The sequence below is a fragment of the Ictidomys tridecemlineatus genome, chromosome 9 (genome assembly GCF_052094955.1).
Source record: "Ictidomys tridecemlineatus isolate mIctTri1 chromosome 9, mIctTri1.hap1, whole genome shotgun sequence".
NCBI lineage: Eukaryota > Metazoa > Chordata > Mammalia > Rodentia > Sciuridae > Ictidomys > Ictidomys tridecemlineatus.
Window position 1 is genome coordinate 91,701,225 of NC_135485.1, and position 15,138 is coordinate 91,716,362.

General features: G+C 36.6%; 1 protein-coding gene across 7 annotated transcripts in view; it reads left to right on the forward strand.

Moving 5' to 3' along the window:
• Window positions 1-8: 8 nt before the first annotated feature.
• Window positions 9-15,138, forward strand: part of Zgrf1 (zinc finger GRF-type containing 1) — an 87,778-nt gene continuing 72,648 nt past the window's right edge. For 6 of the 7 annotated variants that reach the window (XM_021729663.3, XM_078021800.1, XM_078021804.1 and 3 more), the window contains exons 1-3: window positions 155-208; window positions 6,986-7,073; window positions 9,706-9,786. In XM_021729663.3, coding sequence (XP_021585338.2) covers window positions 7,053-7,073; window positions 9,706-9,786 — 102 coding nt within the window. In that variant the 5' untranslated portion in view covers window positions 155-208; window positions 6,986-7,052. The other variant, XM_078021801.1, reaches the window with a different exon arrangement.

Here is a 15,138-nt window from a genome sequence, read left to right on the forward strand (position 1 = left end):
CCAAGGAGGTGGGGCTTCAGGAAGCACGGCCAGCTGAGGAGGCGCGAAGCCAATGAAGAATTTGATTGGCCGATTGAAAACGGCGGTTCAGGCTGAGACGGTGGTGGGCGGGCTAAGGACTGGGTCCTCAGCTGGTGCGGTCTCAGGTTAGTGACGTCACACTCGTTCGCGGGAGAAATTCGAAAGTGGATTTTGTGCAATGGGACAGGTGAAATGAAGTGTTTCTTGGGGTTCCCGGGGAATGAAGGGTGGACAGGCAGGGAAATTTGAACGATGTGGGGCGAAGCAGTAGCAGATCGGGAAGTTGTTGTTTGAAAACCAAGATTGAAGTGGTAGTCGACACAGCTGGTTTCAACTACCAATAATCTGTGCCTCATCTTCATATCTTTGCTAGGCCCTGCTTTGCAATTCTGGTCCTTAGTATGAGGATCAGAGAGAGTTTTACTCTTTGATTTTAGGACTGCCAAAAGATCAAGTGACCAAGTTTTCATTGTCAATTTGGCGACACAGGAATTTTTTTTTTTTTTATAGTAGTCTTGGCTAATGAAATGTATGGATTTGTTGTTGTTATTTGGAATGTTAATTTTCTTATTTTTTGTGTGTGTTGGGAATTGAACCCAGGGCCGATCTACCCCTGGGTTACATCCCCAGCCTTTTTATTTTAATGAGGTAGGGTCTCACTAAGTTGCCCTGACAGGCCTCGAATTTGGGGTGATCCTTCTGCCTTAGTTTCTTGAGCTGCTGAGAATGCAAGGCTTGCGCCCCCAGCTGGAATAGTTTCTTAACAGAAATCTTGTTATTTCTGTTAAGTTTCTGATTCTGAAACTTTTCAGCCTGAATTACTTAGAGGTCCACATTTAGGTTTGGAAAATCCTGCTTGTTCAAAAACAAAAAAAACCCAAAACATCTCGTCATAATAGGAAGAATGGTCCATATTTTACTAAGAACATAGATATGTAATTTTGTATATATAGCAGCACAAAAATGTATATTTATATGTATGAGCATATTTAATTGTCAGAGAACATCTGTAGTTTCCACAGCAACTTTAAAAACTTTTCAGATTAATCTTTCACCTACTAGAGGATGGTCAACAGTTGAATTGTCTGAACAATTTGGACAGATTAACACTTTGAGAAAATATTTTACCCTTGTACTTCAGTTGAATATAATGCTGTTGGCTAAAACATTTCCCCCTCCCCAGTTTGATAGTAAGATAAGAAAGGAGGGCCTGGGACTGTAGCTCAGTGATGGAGCACTTTCCTAGCATGCTCAAGGTTCTGGGTTGTATCTTTAGCATTGCAAAAAAAGAAAAAAAGAAAAGAAAAAAAAAAAAAGCAAGTTAAGGTTGTTGACCCTCATTGAATATAAGTATAAGGACTCTTCTAAATATTTTAAAATCCAGTTAGCTTTTCTTTTAGGTTTAAATCCCATAATCGAATTTACCTTGTTAGAGAGTTTGAATCGTCACAATTTCTTTTTTATTCTCTTTAAATTTTTTTTCTTTTTATATAAACATGACAGTATATATTTTGACATATTTATACAAACATGGAGAATATTCTAATTTAAAAATAAATTCCACCTGGGCTTGGTGGTGCATACCTATAATCCCAGTGATCTGGGAGGCTGAGGAGAAGGATACCTCATTCTAGCCTTATCTCAGTAACTTAGTGAGGCCCTAAGCAGCTTAGCAAGATCCTGTTTCAAAGTAAAAATTAAATAGGGCTGGGGATATAGTTCAGTGGTAGAGCATCCCTGGGTTCAATATCCAGCACTGGGGAGAAAAAAATCCCAGAAGTATTAACTTTAATTTAGGAAAATAGTAGGGACTTTATTTTGCAATACTGGGGAACTTCTAGTATAATCGCATAAAAGTAACCCTAAAAGAGTGAATACTAAATTCCTAATATGTAAATCATGATGATAATGCTTACTTTTTTTGGTGCACAGAAGATTTCATGAATGCTAAGTTAGTTATTATCCTACCTCTCATATCTATTGTTTGGGATGATGAGACTGATAAATTTATGTAAGGTTTAGTCTAATTCCTGCCTAAAACATGTAGGTAGTTAATAAATAGTTATATAAGTTAGTATTTATGAGTTTGAGCACCAGTGTTTACACATTTTTGTGTGTTTTTTATTAATGAAAATATTTAAATTAGATATATATGACAGACTGCATTTTGATTCATTGTACACAATTGGAACACAACTTTTCATTTCTCTGGTTGTACTTGATGTACACAATTTTGTTTTGAATTCTAAATGTGCCATTTATTTATAACGTTGGGCAAGTTACTCAATTATTATGTCTTTCAGTTTCTTTGTTAAATGGATATAGAAATAGTGTCTATATCATAAGGCTGTATACATTTAAAGCATTTTAACAGTGTCTAGCATATAATTATACTGAATAATAATAGCTATTATTAAAGAGTTCAATATTAATAACTGCTATATACTAACTGCTGCATGCACTGTATTCATACTGTGTATTTTATCATCTGTATACATATAATATACAGCTTATCGTGGTGGGAGCAAGTTGCTCCAAAACCACCAGGGATATGTTTCTCTGAATTTTTTTTTTTTTTAAGACAGACACAGTATCTTTATTTTACTTATTTTTATGTGGTGCTGAGGATTGAACCCAGTACCTCACATGCACGAGGCAAGCGCTCTACCCCTGAGCTATAACCCCAGCCCTCTCTGAATCTTAAATTTTGTTAGCATACTTAGATAATCTAGTAATTCTTGTGGGCTGAAGGAAAGGGGTATAAAAGAAGTTGCTGTAAGGAAAGAACTGAACAAAGGAAATAAAGAAGGTGCTAGGAGAAGCAGCTGAACATTAACTCAGATTTATTTTGGACAGACCTGCCGGTGGGATTCCAGGGGGAGGATCAAACCATCTTCCTCTTATAGCCTACAGAAGTTATAGAGTAGTGAGGGAATGGGGAAATTTTTGTGACTATGCCATTGCTTAGGGGTTGTCAGGGAAGGGTCCTTTTGGTCATCACCTTCATTCTTTGTGGTAGACCCTAGTCCATGTATAACAAGGTATTATCTTAAAGATTTCAGTCCCAGATAACAATTCCCTTATTTTGTGTAATGATGGAGTATTGTTTGGGGTTTAGGTTAGGCTGGGTCAGAGTTGCTGTGGGGGTGATCATTTTTCTAAGAGGGAGGATATGTTTCAAAATGGCGTTGTCCTGGGGAGAATGGAAGAACTTTGATTGCACAAAGGGGAGGGAAAGGAAGGAAAGGGGGATGGGGGCAGGAAAGATAGTGGAATGAAATGGACATCATTGCCCTAGGTACTTGAATGACTGCACATATGGTGCGATTCTACATCATATACAACCAGAGAAATGATAAGTTGTGAACCATTTGTGTACAATGAATCGAATGCATTTTTTTTTTGTTTTGAGATTTTATTTTATTTTATTTTTTTTATTGGTTGTTCAAAACCTTACAAAGCTCTTGACATATCATATTTCAAACATTAGTTTCAAGTGAGTTATGAGCTCCCATTTTTACCCCAAATACAGATTGCAGAATCACATCAGTTACACATTCACATTTTTACATAGTGCCAAACTAGTGACTGTTGTATTCTGCTACCTTTCCTATCCTTTACTATCCCCCTCCCCCCATCTTCTCTTTCTATCCCATCTACTGTAATTCATTTCTCTCCTTGTTTTTTCTTCCAATTCCCCTCACAACCTCTTTTATGTAGTTTTTTATAACAATGAGGGTCTCTTTCCATTTCCATGCAATTCCCCTTTTCTCTCTCTTTCCCTCCCATCTCGTGCCTCTGTTTAATGTCAATCTTTCGAAATGCATTTTGATGTCATGTATAACTAAGTAAAACAAATGAAAAATCAAACAACAACAAAACCCAAAATCGCGTTGCTCAAGTCAAGTTCTCCCTAACAAATATATTTCTGAAAGTTAGGGTTAGTGGGTCCTGTCCTGTGACCTGTCTCCTGAGGCAAGTATGCATATCCCATTGGCCTACCTCTTATGCCATCCTTTCTCGGCAACTAAAGTGATCTTTGTGAAATCCAAGTTAGATTATGTCATTTTATTTTTAAAAAACTGCTGTGTCTTCTGCTGTCTTCAATAAAAGTCCAGACTCATTGGCATAACATAGAAAGTTCTCTGAATCCAGCCTGTTCTCTCAATACTTACTGTAGCACTTTTCTCTTTAGACTACCCGGAGTTTTCTGATCAGGCTTGCCCTTATACATCTTGTTTCCTGTTGGGAAGATCTTCACTGCCATTTTTCCTTGGTTAATGATTATTTCAGCTTAAATCTTAGACATCCCTTCCTTCAGGAAACTATTTAATATTTTAGACCAAGTTGCACACTCTTTCTGTCCTAATTCCTATTGCATTTTATTGTAATTGTTTTTTTTTTTTAAATCACTCAGCTTTAGTGAAAATTTCTTGAGATGAGGGATATCATTTCATTAATTTAATAGCAATCTAGACAATGAATGGCACTTAGTAAGCTTTGAATAAATATACCCAATTTACAAATAATATGTAGGTGGCATATTTTATGTATGGAAGGGAAGAACTGAATCCAGAATCACAAATTTGTTTTATTGAATCCCTCTATTTTAGGACTGTATTCTCAAACTTGAACATGCATTACCACCACTTAGAGGGCTTGCTAAAGTATAGATTGTTGGGCCCTCACCCTAGACTTTCTGACTTAATAGGTCAAGAGTGGGATCTGAAGGCAGATGCAGTGGGGCATGTCTATAATCCCAGCTGCTTGTTAGGCTGAAACTAGGAGGGTCACAAGTTTGAGGCCAGCCTGGGCAATTTAGTGAGATCCTGTCTCAAGAAATAAAAAGGGCTGGGAGGGACTAGGGTTGTGGCTCAGTGGTAGAGCGCTTGCCTAGCACATGTGAGGCAATGGGTTTGATATTCAACACCACGTAAAAAAATAAATTAATTAAATAAAGATATAAAAAATACAATAATATTAAGAAAAAGTCTGGGAATGTAGCTCAGTAATAGGACATGCCTGGATTCAAACTCTAGTACTTAAAAAAAAAAAAAAAGTGAGACCTGAGAATATTCATTTCTAATTCCTACGTAATGTTACTGGTCCAGAGAGCATACCTTTTGGAAACACTTCCTTCGACATCTCTATTTCTTCAGTTCACCATTAGTTATTCGTTTTTGCAGTACTGGGGGTTGAACCCAGGGCCTTGCACATTATGCAAGCACTCTACCGCTTAGCTACATCCCCAGCTCTTTCATAAAATTCTATTATTATTATTGGCAGGGATTGAACCCAGGGATACTATACCATTGAACCACATCCCCAGCCGTCTTTATTTTATTTTTTAAATTTTGAGAAAGGGTCTTACTAAGTTGCTGAGGCTGGCTTTGAACTTGAGATCATCCTGTCTCAGTTTCCCAAACTGTTGGGATTACAGACGTGCATCACCATGCCTGGCTCATAAAATTTTATATCAGTGGTAGAGCATTTGCCTGGCATGCGTGAGGCCCTGGGTTCGATTCTCAATGTCTCATATAAATAAATAAAAATAATAGATCCATTAACAACTAAAAATATTTTTAAAAAATATTATTTTGAGGCAGGATCCTGCTAAATTGGCAATGTAAGCCTTGAACTTTTAATTCTCCTGCCTTGGGGCTGGGATTGTAGCTCAGTGGTAGAGTGGTTACCTAGCATGCGTGAAGCACTCGATTCGATCCTCAGCAATTCATTACCACTAAAAATATTAAAACAATGATTAAAAAAAATCTTAATTCTCTTGCCTTAGCTCTTGGAGTATTTAGAATTACAAGCATGCACTATATCCAGCTCCATCAATGATTTCATTTTCCAAATTTGCCAACATGATTTTATCCAGTAAAACAGAGTAGCTGTAGTATCTTCTGCAGCAATATTGAAGATTTTCCTTGCAGAAGTATTATGTAATATATATTTGGTCCAAGGATACTCAGTTACATTGACCTTAATGTGCAGTCAGGCCTCCATATCCATGGTTCTATCTCTGTAAATTTAACCAAGTGCACAATGAAAATATTCAGAAAAAAATTGCATTTCTATTGAATATATATGGACTGTTTTTCTAAACAATACAGTTTAACAACTATTTGCGTGTTACTTATATTGTTTTAAGTATTATAGTAATCTAGAGATGACTTAAAATATATGGGCGGATGGGCAGATGTACATAGGTTATATGCAAAATCTATACCATTTTATATAAGGTACTTAAGCACTTACAGATTTTGGTATCTGTGGCTGGGGTGGGGGAGGAGGTACTCGCAATCAGTGGCAACTGGACATTGTAAAAGGAAAAAATTAAAACGCGAGGGGGCCATCTTGTGGTGACTGTAGCAATTCAGAAAATTTTACAAAAGGTATCAGGCTATGAGGAAACTATTTATGTGGAAAGAAAAATCCATTTCTAGATAGACATTAAATCAGGAGTACTGTTTGTAGACTCTTATAATTAAGATATAAAACAATGTTTATATGTTCTACTTCATTTTCTCTATTTGGCAGATCCTTTTTTTTATTTTTATTTTTTGGTACTGGGCATTGAACACAGGGGCACTGTACCACTGAGTCATATCCCCAGCCCTATTTTGCATTTTATTTAGAGACAGGGTCTCACTGAGTTGCTTAGTGCCTCGCTTTTGCTGAGGCTGGTTTTGAACTTGCAATCCTCCTGCCTCAGCCTCCTGAGCTTCTGGGGTTACAGGTGTGCGCCACCATGTCCGACTTGGTAGGTCCTTTTTTTTACAACATGATATTACTCTGTGTCCCTAGTAACAGATAATTTGATTGCACCTCTCTTTCCCTTAGTAGTTATTCTTGGGAATCTTTAATTCTGGCCTCTGGTCAAGCGTTTATTGGAAAGATTTATATTTGCTACTTATTCTTTTTACCAAGGTTTAATATTCTATTTCATTTTTTATTTTAGGTGGTATAAATGCATAAGTACTGATTATTTTCTGGATCTAACTAGTTTATAACTTCAGAAGAAAAAAATGGAAAACCAAGAATTTATTGTAAGTCTTACTAATTTTTACATTTTTTTGTTTTTTTCCTCCTCCCTCCCTTGCTTTCTTCTTTCCCTCCTTCCTTCCTGACATTTCTCAAATGTCTTGCTAGAGTTGCCAGTTTTAGCAAACAAAAAAACCAAGAAGCAAGACACCTAGTTATGTCTGAATTCAAATAAATAGTTTTCTAGTTATGTCCAAAATACTGCACTATTTTGATTATACAAAGCCTTCTCTATTCTTTGGAAGCTTGGGGTCTGGGAAATAATTTGTTTCTCTTGATGACCTGATATGCCTCTTATGTCTAGATAGTGCTCCTCACATTATATGGTGTTAGGAACTTTTTATACTCTAGAAAAATAATTCAGACTCCAAAGAACTTTTGTATGTAGAGTTATTGTATGTTGATTTTTTTTTTTAAATATTAGAAGTTAAAACAAGCCAGGCCTGGTGGCACATGCCTATAAACCCAGCTTTAGACAGAATAAGGATGGAATGTGGAGAGCTGGGAATGGTGCTCAGCAATAAAGCTGGGTTCAGTGCCTGTATTGGGGGAAAAAGAGAGAAAGGAAGACAGAAGTTAAAACAGAAACAAAATATCTCTGAATTCATTAAAAGGTAATAATAATAATAAACTCATTACATGTTAACATAAAAAAATGTTTTATTTTATTTTTAAAAATTTATTTATTTATTTATTTTGGGGTACCAGGGATTAAACTCAGGGGTACTTGACCATTGAGCCACATCCCCAGCCCCACCCTATTTTTTTTTTTTTTTTTTTTGGTACCAGGGATTGAACTCAGGGCACTTAACCAATGAGCCACATCCCCAGCCCTATTTTGTTTAGAGACAGGGTCTCACTCAGTTGCTTAACGCCTAGCTTTTTGCTGAGGCTGGCTTTGAACTGCAATCTTCCTGCCTCAGCCCCGAGAGTCGCTAGGATTACAGGCATGTGCCACCGTGCCCAGCATGAATAGCATTTTATTTTATTTTATTTTTTTTAAAGAGAGAGTGAGAGAGAGAGGGGGACAGAGAGAGAGAGAATTTTAACATTTATTTATTTTTTCTTTGTTCTCGGCGGACACAACATCTTCCTTTGTATGTGGTGCTGAGGATTCGAACCCGGTTCGCACGCACGCTAGATGAGCGCACTACTGCTTGAGCCACATCCCCAACCCCGATGAATAGCATTTTAAATTAAAAATACTTAATTTTTCTAGAACAAGAACAATTGCAGGAAAAAACATTGAGAAGACTAGTATTGTTATACATTTTTTTGCAAAATTTTTTAACATTTTATTTATTTATTTACTTATTATTTTAGTTTTCGGCGGACACAACATCTTTGTATGTGGTGCCGAGGATCGAACCTGGGCCGCATGCATGCCAGGAGGGCGCGCTACCGCTTGAGCCACATCCCCAGCCCAACATTTGATTTAGTAGAAAACAATTGGATTCTGTTTTTCTGCATTCGTTTAACAGTTTAATCTAGCAGCATTGCACATATGTAACTTGAGAAACCCATTCCGCACCTATAGGCATAAGAATGGAAAGACAAAATCATTGTGAAAATAGTTTTGACCTCACAGATGCTTATAAAAGTCCTGGAGACCTCCACAAGTCTCTGAACCTCACTTGAAGAAGTGCATGAGGGTTTTGTTCTGTTTTGTTTTTGTTTTCCAGTAGTGGGAATTGAATGCACGTATATTACCACTGAGCTACAGAGCTACATCTCCAGGCTCTTTAAAAAAATTTTTTTTTTGAGACAGGATCTCATTAAGTTGCTGAAGCTGTTCTCAAACTTAGCAATCCTATCTCAGCCTTCCATGTCACCTGGGATTATAGTCATGCACCTCTGTGCCTAGCTTGGCTACATGAATCTTGAGTACCCAGTAATTTTCCCCTTCCAACTGATTACTTGAAAGCTCAGAATTGGGCTGGGGATGTGGCTCAAGCGGTAGCGCACTCGCCTGGCATGCGTGCCGCCGAGGTTCGATCCTCAGCACCACATACAAACAAAGATGTTGTGTCCGCTGAAAGCTCAGAATTATTTTTGGTACTATTAATTTCTCAGTTTCTCCCTTATATTTTACCTGTTCTTTCTGCTTTTTATCATCTACCCCTCTAGCTAACTTTTGTTTTCTTTCTTTAATTATTATGGTACTGGGGATTGAATCCAGGGCTTCACTCAGGCAAGCAATCTACCACTGAGCTATACCACCCAGAGAATACCACCCAGCCCCTCTTTTTTTTTTTTTTTTAAATAATATTTATTTTTTAGTTTTAGTTGGACACAAGACCTTTATTTTTTTGTTTATATGTGGTGCTGAGGACCAAGCTCACGGCCTCACACATGCTAGGTGAGCACTTTTACAGCTGAACCACAACCCCAGCCCCTCCTCTTTCTTTTTTAACTCAAAAAAACAAAACTCAGGGCCTCATACATATTAAGCACATACTGTACCATTTAATTATACCCCCAGTCTCTTTCTTTCATTAATGTTGATATTGTTGTGATACTGCACTAATAAGAAAAAAGGTATCTTAAATATTTTTTATGTGTGGGAAATGTATATAAAATATGTGACATTGAATATATAAAAAGAATCTTTCTTTTCTTTTGTACTTTGGAAATAAGGTCCTATATACTCATCAAAAGATGAAGAAGTCAAAAGTGTGGCAAGATGGAATTCTGAAGATCACTCACTTAGGAAACAAAGTAAGTTCAGAGCAGTTGACTACAGAGTCTAAGAGCTAAGCTCTTGTTTTTTTTATTGAATATTAAGAAAACTGTAGATGATGAAGTGTTAGGTATATCCATATACTAATAATGTGAAAATAGAAATTTTCAAATGATTTCCATATTGCAGTATGTAATTTGTACATTATAAAAGTTTAACAAGTATTATTTAGGACCTGGGGATATAGCTCAGTTGGTAAAGTGTTTGCCTCACATGCACAAGGCCCTGGATTCAATCCCTAGCACCACACACAAGCGCACTCACACACACACAGAAAAAGTATTAATTTGTTTGACTAAAAAATTCATTAAGTATTTACTGTGTCAGGCACAATGCTTTAAATATATCAACTTACTTAGTCTGCATAATTCTCCTAAGAATTACTTTTTTTTTTTTTTTGGTACCAGGGTTTGAACTTAGAGGCACTCGATCACTGAGTCACATCCCAGCCCTATTTTATATTTGATTTAGAGACAGAGTCTCATTGAGTTGCTTAGCATCTGTTGGTGCTGAGGTTGGCTTTGAACTCATGATCCTCCTGTCTCACCCTCAGCCTCCTGAGCTGCTGGGATAATAGGCGTGCACCACCGTGCCTAGCAAGAATTACTATTTTTTTTTTTTTTTGGTGCTGGGGATTGAACTCAGGGCCTTGTGCATGCTAGGCAAGCACTTTACCAACTGAACTATCTCCCCAGCCTCAAACTATCTTTAATTTTTATTTTAGTGAGGATAAAACCGAGGCACAGAGTGGTGAAGTAGCTTGCCCAAGGATCTCACAGCTTGAGAGTGGAGGAGTCATATTTAGGCTTTCTCGCTCAGAGCCCATGTTCTAACTATCTCTATTAATATTATTTTTAAAATTTGTTCTAATTAGTTATACCTGACAGCAGAATGCATTTTGACACATTGTACACAAATGGAGCACAGCTTCTCATTCCTCTGTCTCTACATGGTGCAGAGTCACACCAGTCATGTAATCATACATGTATTAGGGTAATACTGTCTATTAATGTTATTAACTTAAAATGATTTTATTACAGTTGAATTGATGATAGTATATAATACATTTTTTATTCTTTTTAGATATACATGACAGTAGTGTGTATTTTGACGTATTATACATACATGGAGTATAACTTATTATATAATACATTGACAACCTCTGTGACCTCCTGAATGAAGTTCCTCCTCCTCAGTCTACCAGCTAAAATCTCCATATTTCATCCTTATTCTATCAGTCATTGTGAGGTTTTCACTGAGGGAAGCTTTTCAGTAGAGGTTATTCACAATTCTTATAAAAAATTAATATTTTATTTATTTATTTTGGTACCAGGGATTGAACCCAGGGATGCTTTCCCACTGAGCCTCATCCCCAACCCTTTTTTATTTTGAGACTGTCTTGCTAAGTTACTAAGGGACTTGCTAAGTTGCTGAGGTTGGCTTTGAACTTGCAGTCCTTCTGTCTCAGTCTCTTGAGTTGCTGAGATTGTGGGTGGGCCTGAGCCACTGGTGTGGGCCTTGATTTTTCTTTCTTTAATGTTTTAGTTTTTGCTAACAAATTCTTTCCAAGTACTTAAGCCCTTATTGTAATTCTAATAGATTAAAATGAATACAGTTTCTCTTAAAGTTTTTTTTTTTTTTTTTTGTGGTGATGGGGATTGAACCCAGGGCTTTGTGCCTGAAAGGTAAGCACTCTACTAACTGAGCTATATCTCCAGCCCCCCTTAAAGTCTTTTTAATATGCTATTTTTCCCTGTCACTGAGCTATATCCCCAGAGCTTTTTATTTTTTTTTAAATTCTTTTTAATACATGACAGTAGAATGTACTTTGATATTATTATATGTACACTGAGTATAACTTCCCATTCTTTTTTTTTGACACCAGGAATTGAACTCAGGGGTACTCAACCACTGAGCCACATCCCCAGCCCTATTTTGTATTTTATTTAGAGACAGGGTCTCACTGAATTGCTTAGTGCCTCACTGTTGCTGAGGCTGCTTTGAACTCACAAGGTCTCAGCCTTCCAGGCCACTGGGATTACAGGCATGCACTACCATGACTGGCAGCTTCCTATTCTTGTAGTTGTAAGTGAGTGGCTGGTCGTGTATTCATATATGAATATCGGAAAGTTATGTCCAATCATTCTATTGTCTTTCCTGTTTTCATTCTTTCTCCCTTTCCTTCATTAGCCTTTGTCTATCTAATGAACTTCTATTCTTCCCTCACAGAGCTTTTTAAAATTTTTATTTATTTTAAGACAAGGTTTTGCTAAATTCCTTGCCTTGAATTTGTGATACTCCTATCTCAGTCTGCTGAGTTGCTTCACCATTCTGGTTTAATATTGTTATCCTAGTAAAATTTACTTACTCTTCCTTTCAATGAAAAAGTTAAGTGGGGTGGGTTGTAGCACTGGAGCAGACACTTTCTTACCATATTCAAGGCCCTGGGTTCAACCACTATCACTGCAAAGTAAGTAAACAAATAACTACATAGGCTGGACTCAGTAGCACACACCTGTAATCCCAGTGGCTTGGGAGGCTGAGGCAGGAGGATTGCAAGTTCAAAACCATACTCAGCAATTTAGCAGGGCTGTTTTGAGACCCTGTCTCAAAATAAAAAATAAAAAATTGATTGGGGATATGACTAGTGCCTTTGGGTTCAATGCCCAGTAGCAAAAAACAAGAACAAAACAAAACAACAAAACTAAATAAAAAGTTGAATATTCAAAATCAACTTCTCAATTACACATTTTAAATTGAAATCATTTTAAAAATTAAAAGTAACAGAAGATATTTAAATATCAGATTATAATTTCCAACATCAGATTGCCTTGTTATTGAAACTATTTATGATCCTAATCTTGGTTTGAATTACTTTATTATTACTATATTTAGTTTAAAGGTTTCAAGATTTTAAAGGTACTTTCCTATTGAATAAAGAAAATGTTACTATCTCAGTAAATAGGGTTTTCATTATAAGAAAAGCCTGAGATTGCTAACATTTTGGGCTGGAACTTGAGACCTTGAGATATTGATAATCAGGGTAACTCTACCATCATCAAGGGAAATGCTGAAACTTGTGTTCAGTTGCAGTAACAACAGGATCTCAATCTGTGCTTTTTAAAAGGATTTGGTCTCAGAGTTGGTAATTTTTGTGTTTACATCATATCATCATCTAATTTTCCTCTTTGAATAAATGAATGTATGGTCCTGTCCACGTCTATATTTTTTTAAATCCCTTGTACACACATACACACACACACACACACACACACACACACACACAAACATAAAAATTTATTTATTTTTTTGTTTATATCCTTCTTGGATTGAAGGAATAGACTTTTAAAAAAATATTTATTTAGTTGTAGATGAACACTTAGTATCTTTTTTTATTTTTATGTGGTGCTGAGGATTGAACCCCGTGCCTCACACATATGAAGCAAGCACTTTACCACTGAGCTACAGCCTCAGCCCTTGCTTATATCCTTCTTATTTGTTTAGAGCCAAAGCCTTCAAAAATCTTAAAGATTTTTAAAAATCTTCAAAATCTTAAAGAGAGATCTGACCAGAGCCAGGTGTGGTGGAACATGCCTGTAATCCCAGTGGCATGAGAGGCTGAAGCAGGAGAATTGGGATTTCCAAGTCAGCCTCAGCAACTTAACAATGTCCTAAAAGCTTGGTAAGACCCTGTCTCAAAACAAACAAATAAAAAGGGCTGGGGTGTGGCTCAGTGGTAAAAAGCCCTTTGGTTCAATCCTTGGTCCATCCTCAAAACAAAAAAAAGATAGATCTGTTTGGATTCTGCATATCATTCATAACTTGTTGTTGTTACTGGGGATTGAACCCAGAGGCACTTTTTGCCACTGAGCCATATCCCCAGGCCTTTTCATTTTTGAGACAGGGCCTCACTAAGTTGCTGAGGTTGGTTTTGAACTTGTGACCCTCCTGCTTCAGCCTCTTGAGTCATTGAGATTGCAGACATACACCACAGCGTCTGGCTCTTCATAACTTCTTCTGGTTCTAAATCATAATGTTATGGTCCTATTAGTACTATTATTGAACTTAACTATAGCATATATTTTTTAAGTACCCATTATAAACCTCATACAGGTTAGTTTACCAGAAAATAGAGAAATTCAAATTAGTTCCAGAAATTTAGGAAAAGTTAATTATCTTACTGTAATCTAAATAGCACTATTTCAAATCCAACCTATTGCTTGTACTGTTTTCCTGCTAGTAATGCCTTTTATCTAACTATTGAAATTGTCAGATATTTATTTTCTATTAATTGAGGCATCAATCAATAAATGTGTATTTATTGAAGCCAGTGGGAAAAGTAAAAAAATGACACATGGAAGCAGAGTAGAAGAGCAGTTAACATCAAATACAAATATACCCTAGTTTCAATCCTAGCCCTTCATTTAGTAGATTTGTAATCTTAGGCAAGTTATTTGGTTTCTCAATGCCTGTTCTGGGGGATGCAGCAGGAAACAAAACACATAAATCACTGATTTTGTAGAAATAACATGGAGGAGAGAGACCAGTAAATTAGATTAATATGTACGTCATGGATAAGACAAATAGGGAGGGGCTGGGGATGTGGCTCAAGCGGTAACACGCTGGCCTGGCATGCATGCTGCCCAGGTTCGATCCTCAGCACCATATACAAACAAAGATGTTGTGTCCGCCGAAAACTAAAAAAAATAAAATAAAAATATTAAAATTCACTTTCTCTCTTAAAAAAAAAAGACAAATAGGGAGATCAGAGCTGTTGGAGTAGAGTGAACAAGTGCGAGAATGGAGATAAAGAAGGATTCTGTAAGCCTTATTTGCTATTATAGGGACTTGTTCTTTTTCTTAGGAAGCTATGGAGACATTAGAATTATTCAGAAAAAAAATTTTTAGTTGTTGATGGAACTTTATTTATTTTTATTTATTATATATGGTGCTGAGAATTGAACCCAGTGCCTTGCACAGTGAGTGGCAACCACTCTATCACTAAGCTACAACCCCAGCTCCCATTAGAATGATTTAAGCGGATGTGTAATAATATGTAATTTGTATGGATGATATTGCTCAGGGAGAGAATGTAGAATGAAAAGGATAAAGGAAGAAGAACAGAGTCCTTAAAAATATGAAATTTTCAGCAATTTTAGACATATAACTTACACATTTTAAAATTCACCCATTCAGTAATTTTTAGTATATTTATAATTTTTCAACCATCAGCACAATCTAAATTTATTACATTTTTCACCCCTAAAAGAAATCTCATATCCAGGAACAGTTACTGCTTACAACCTAAGTAGTGAGCCTATATCCCTACG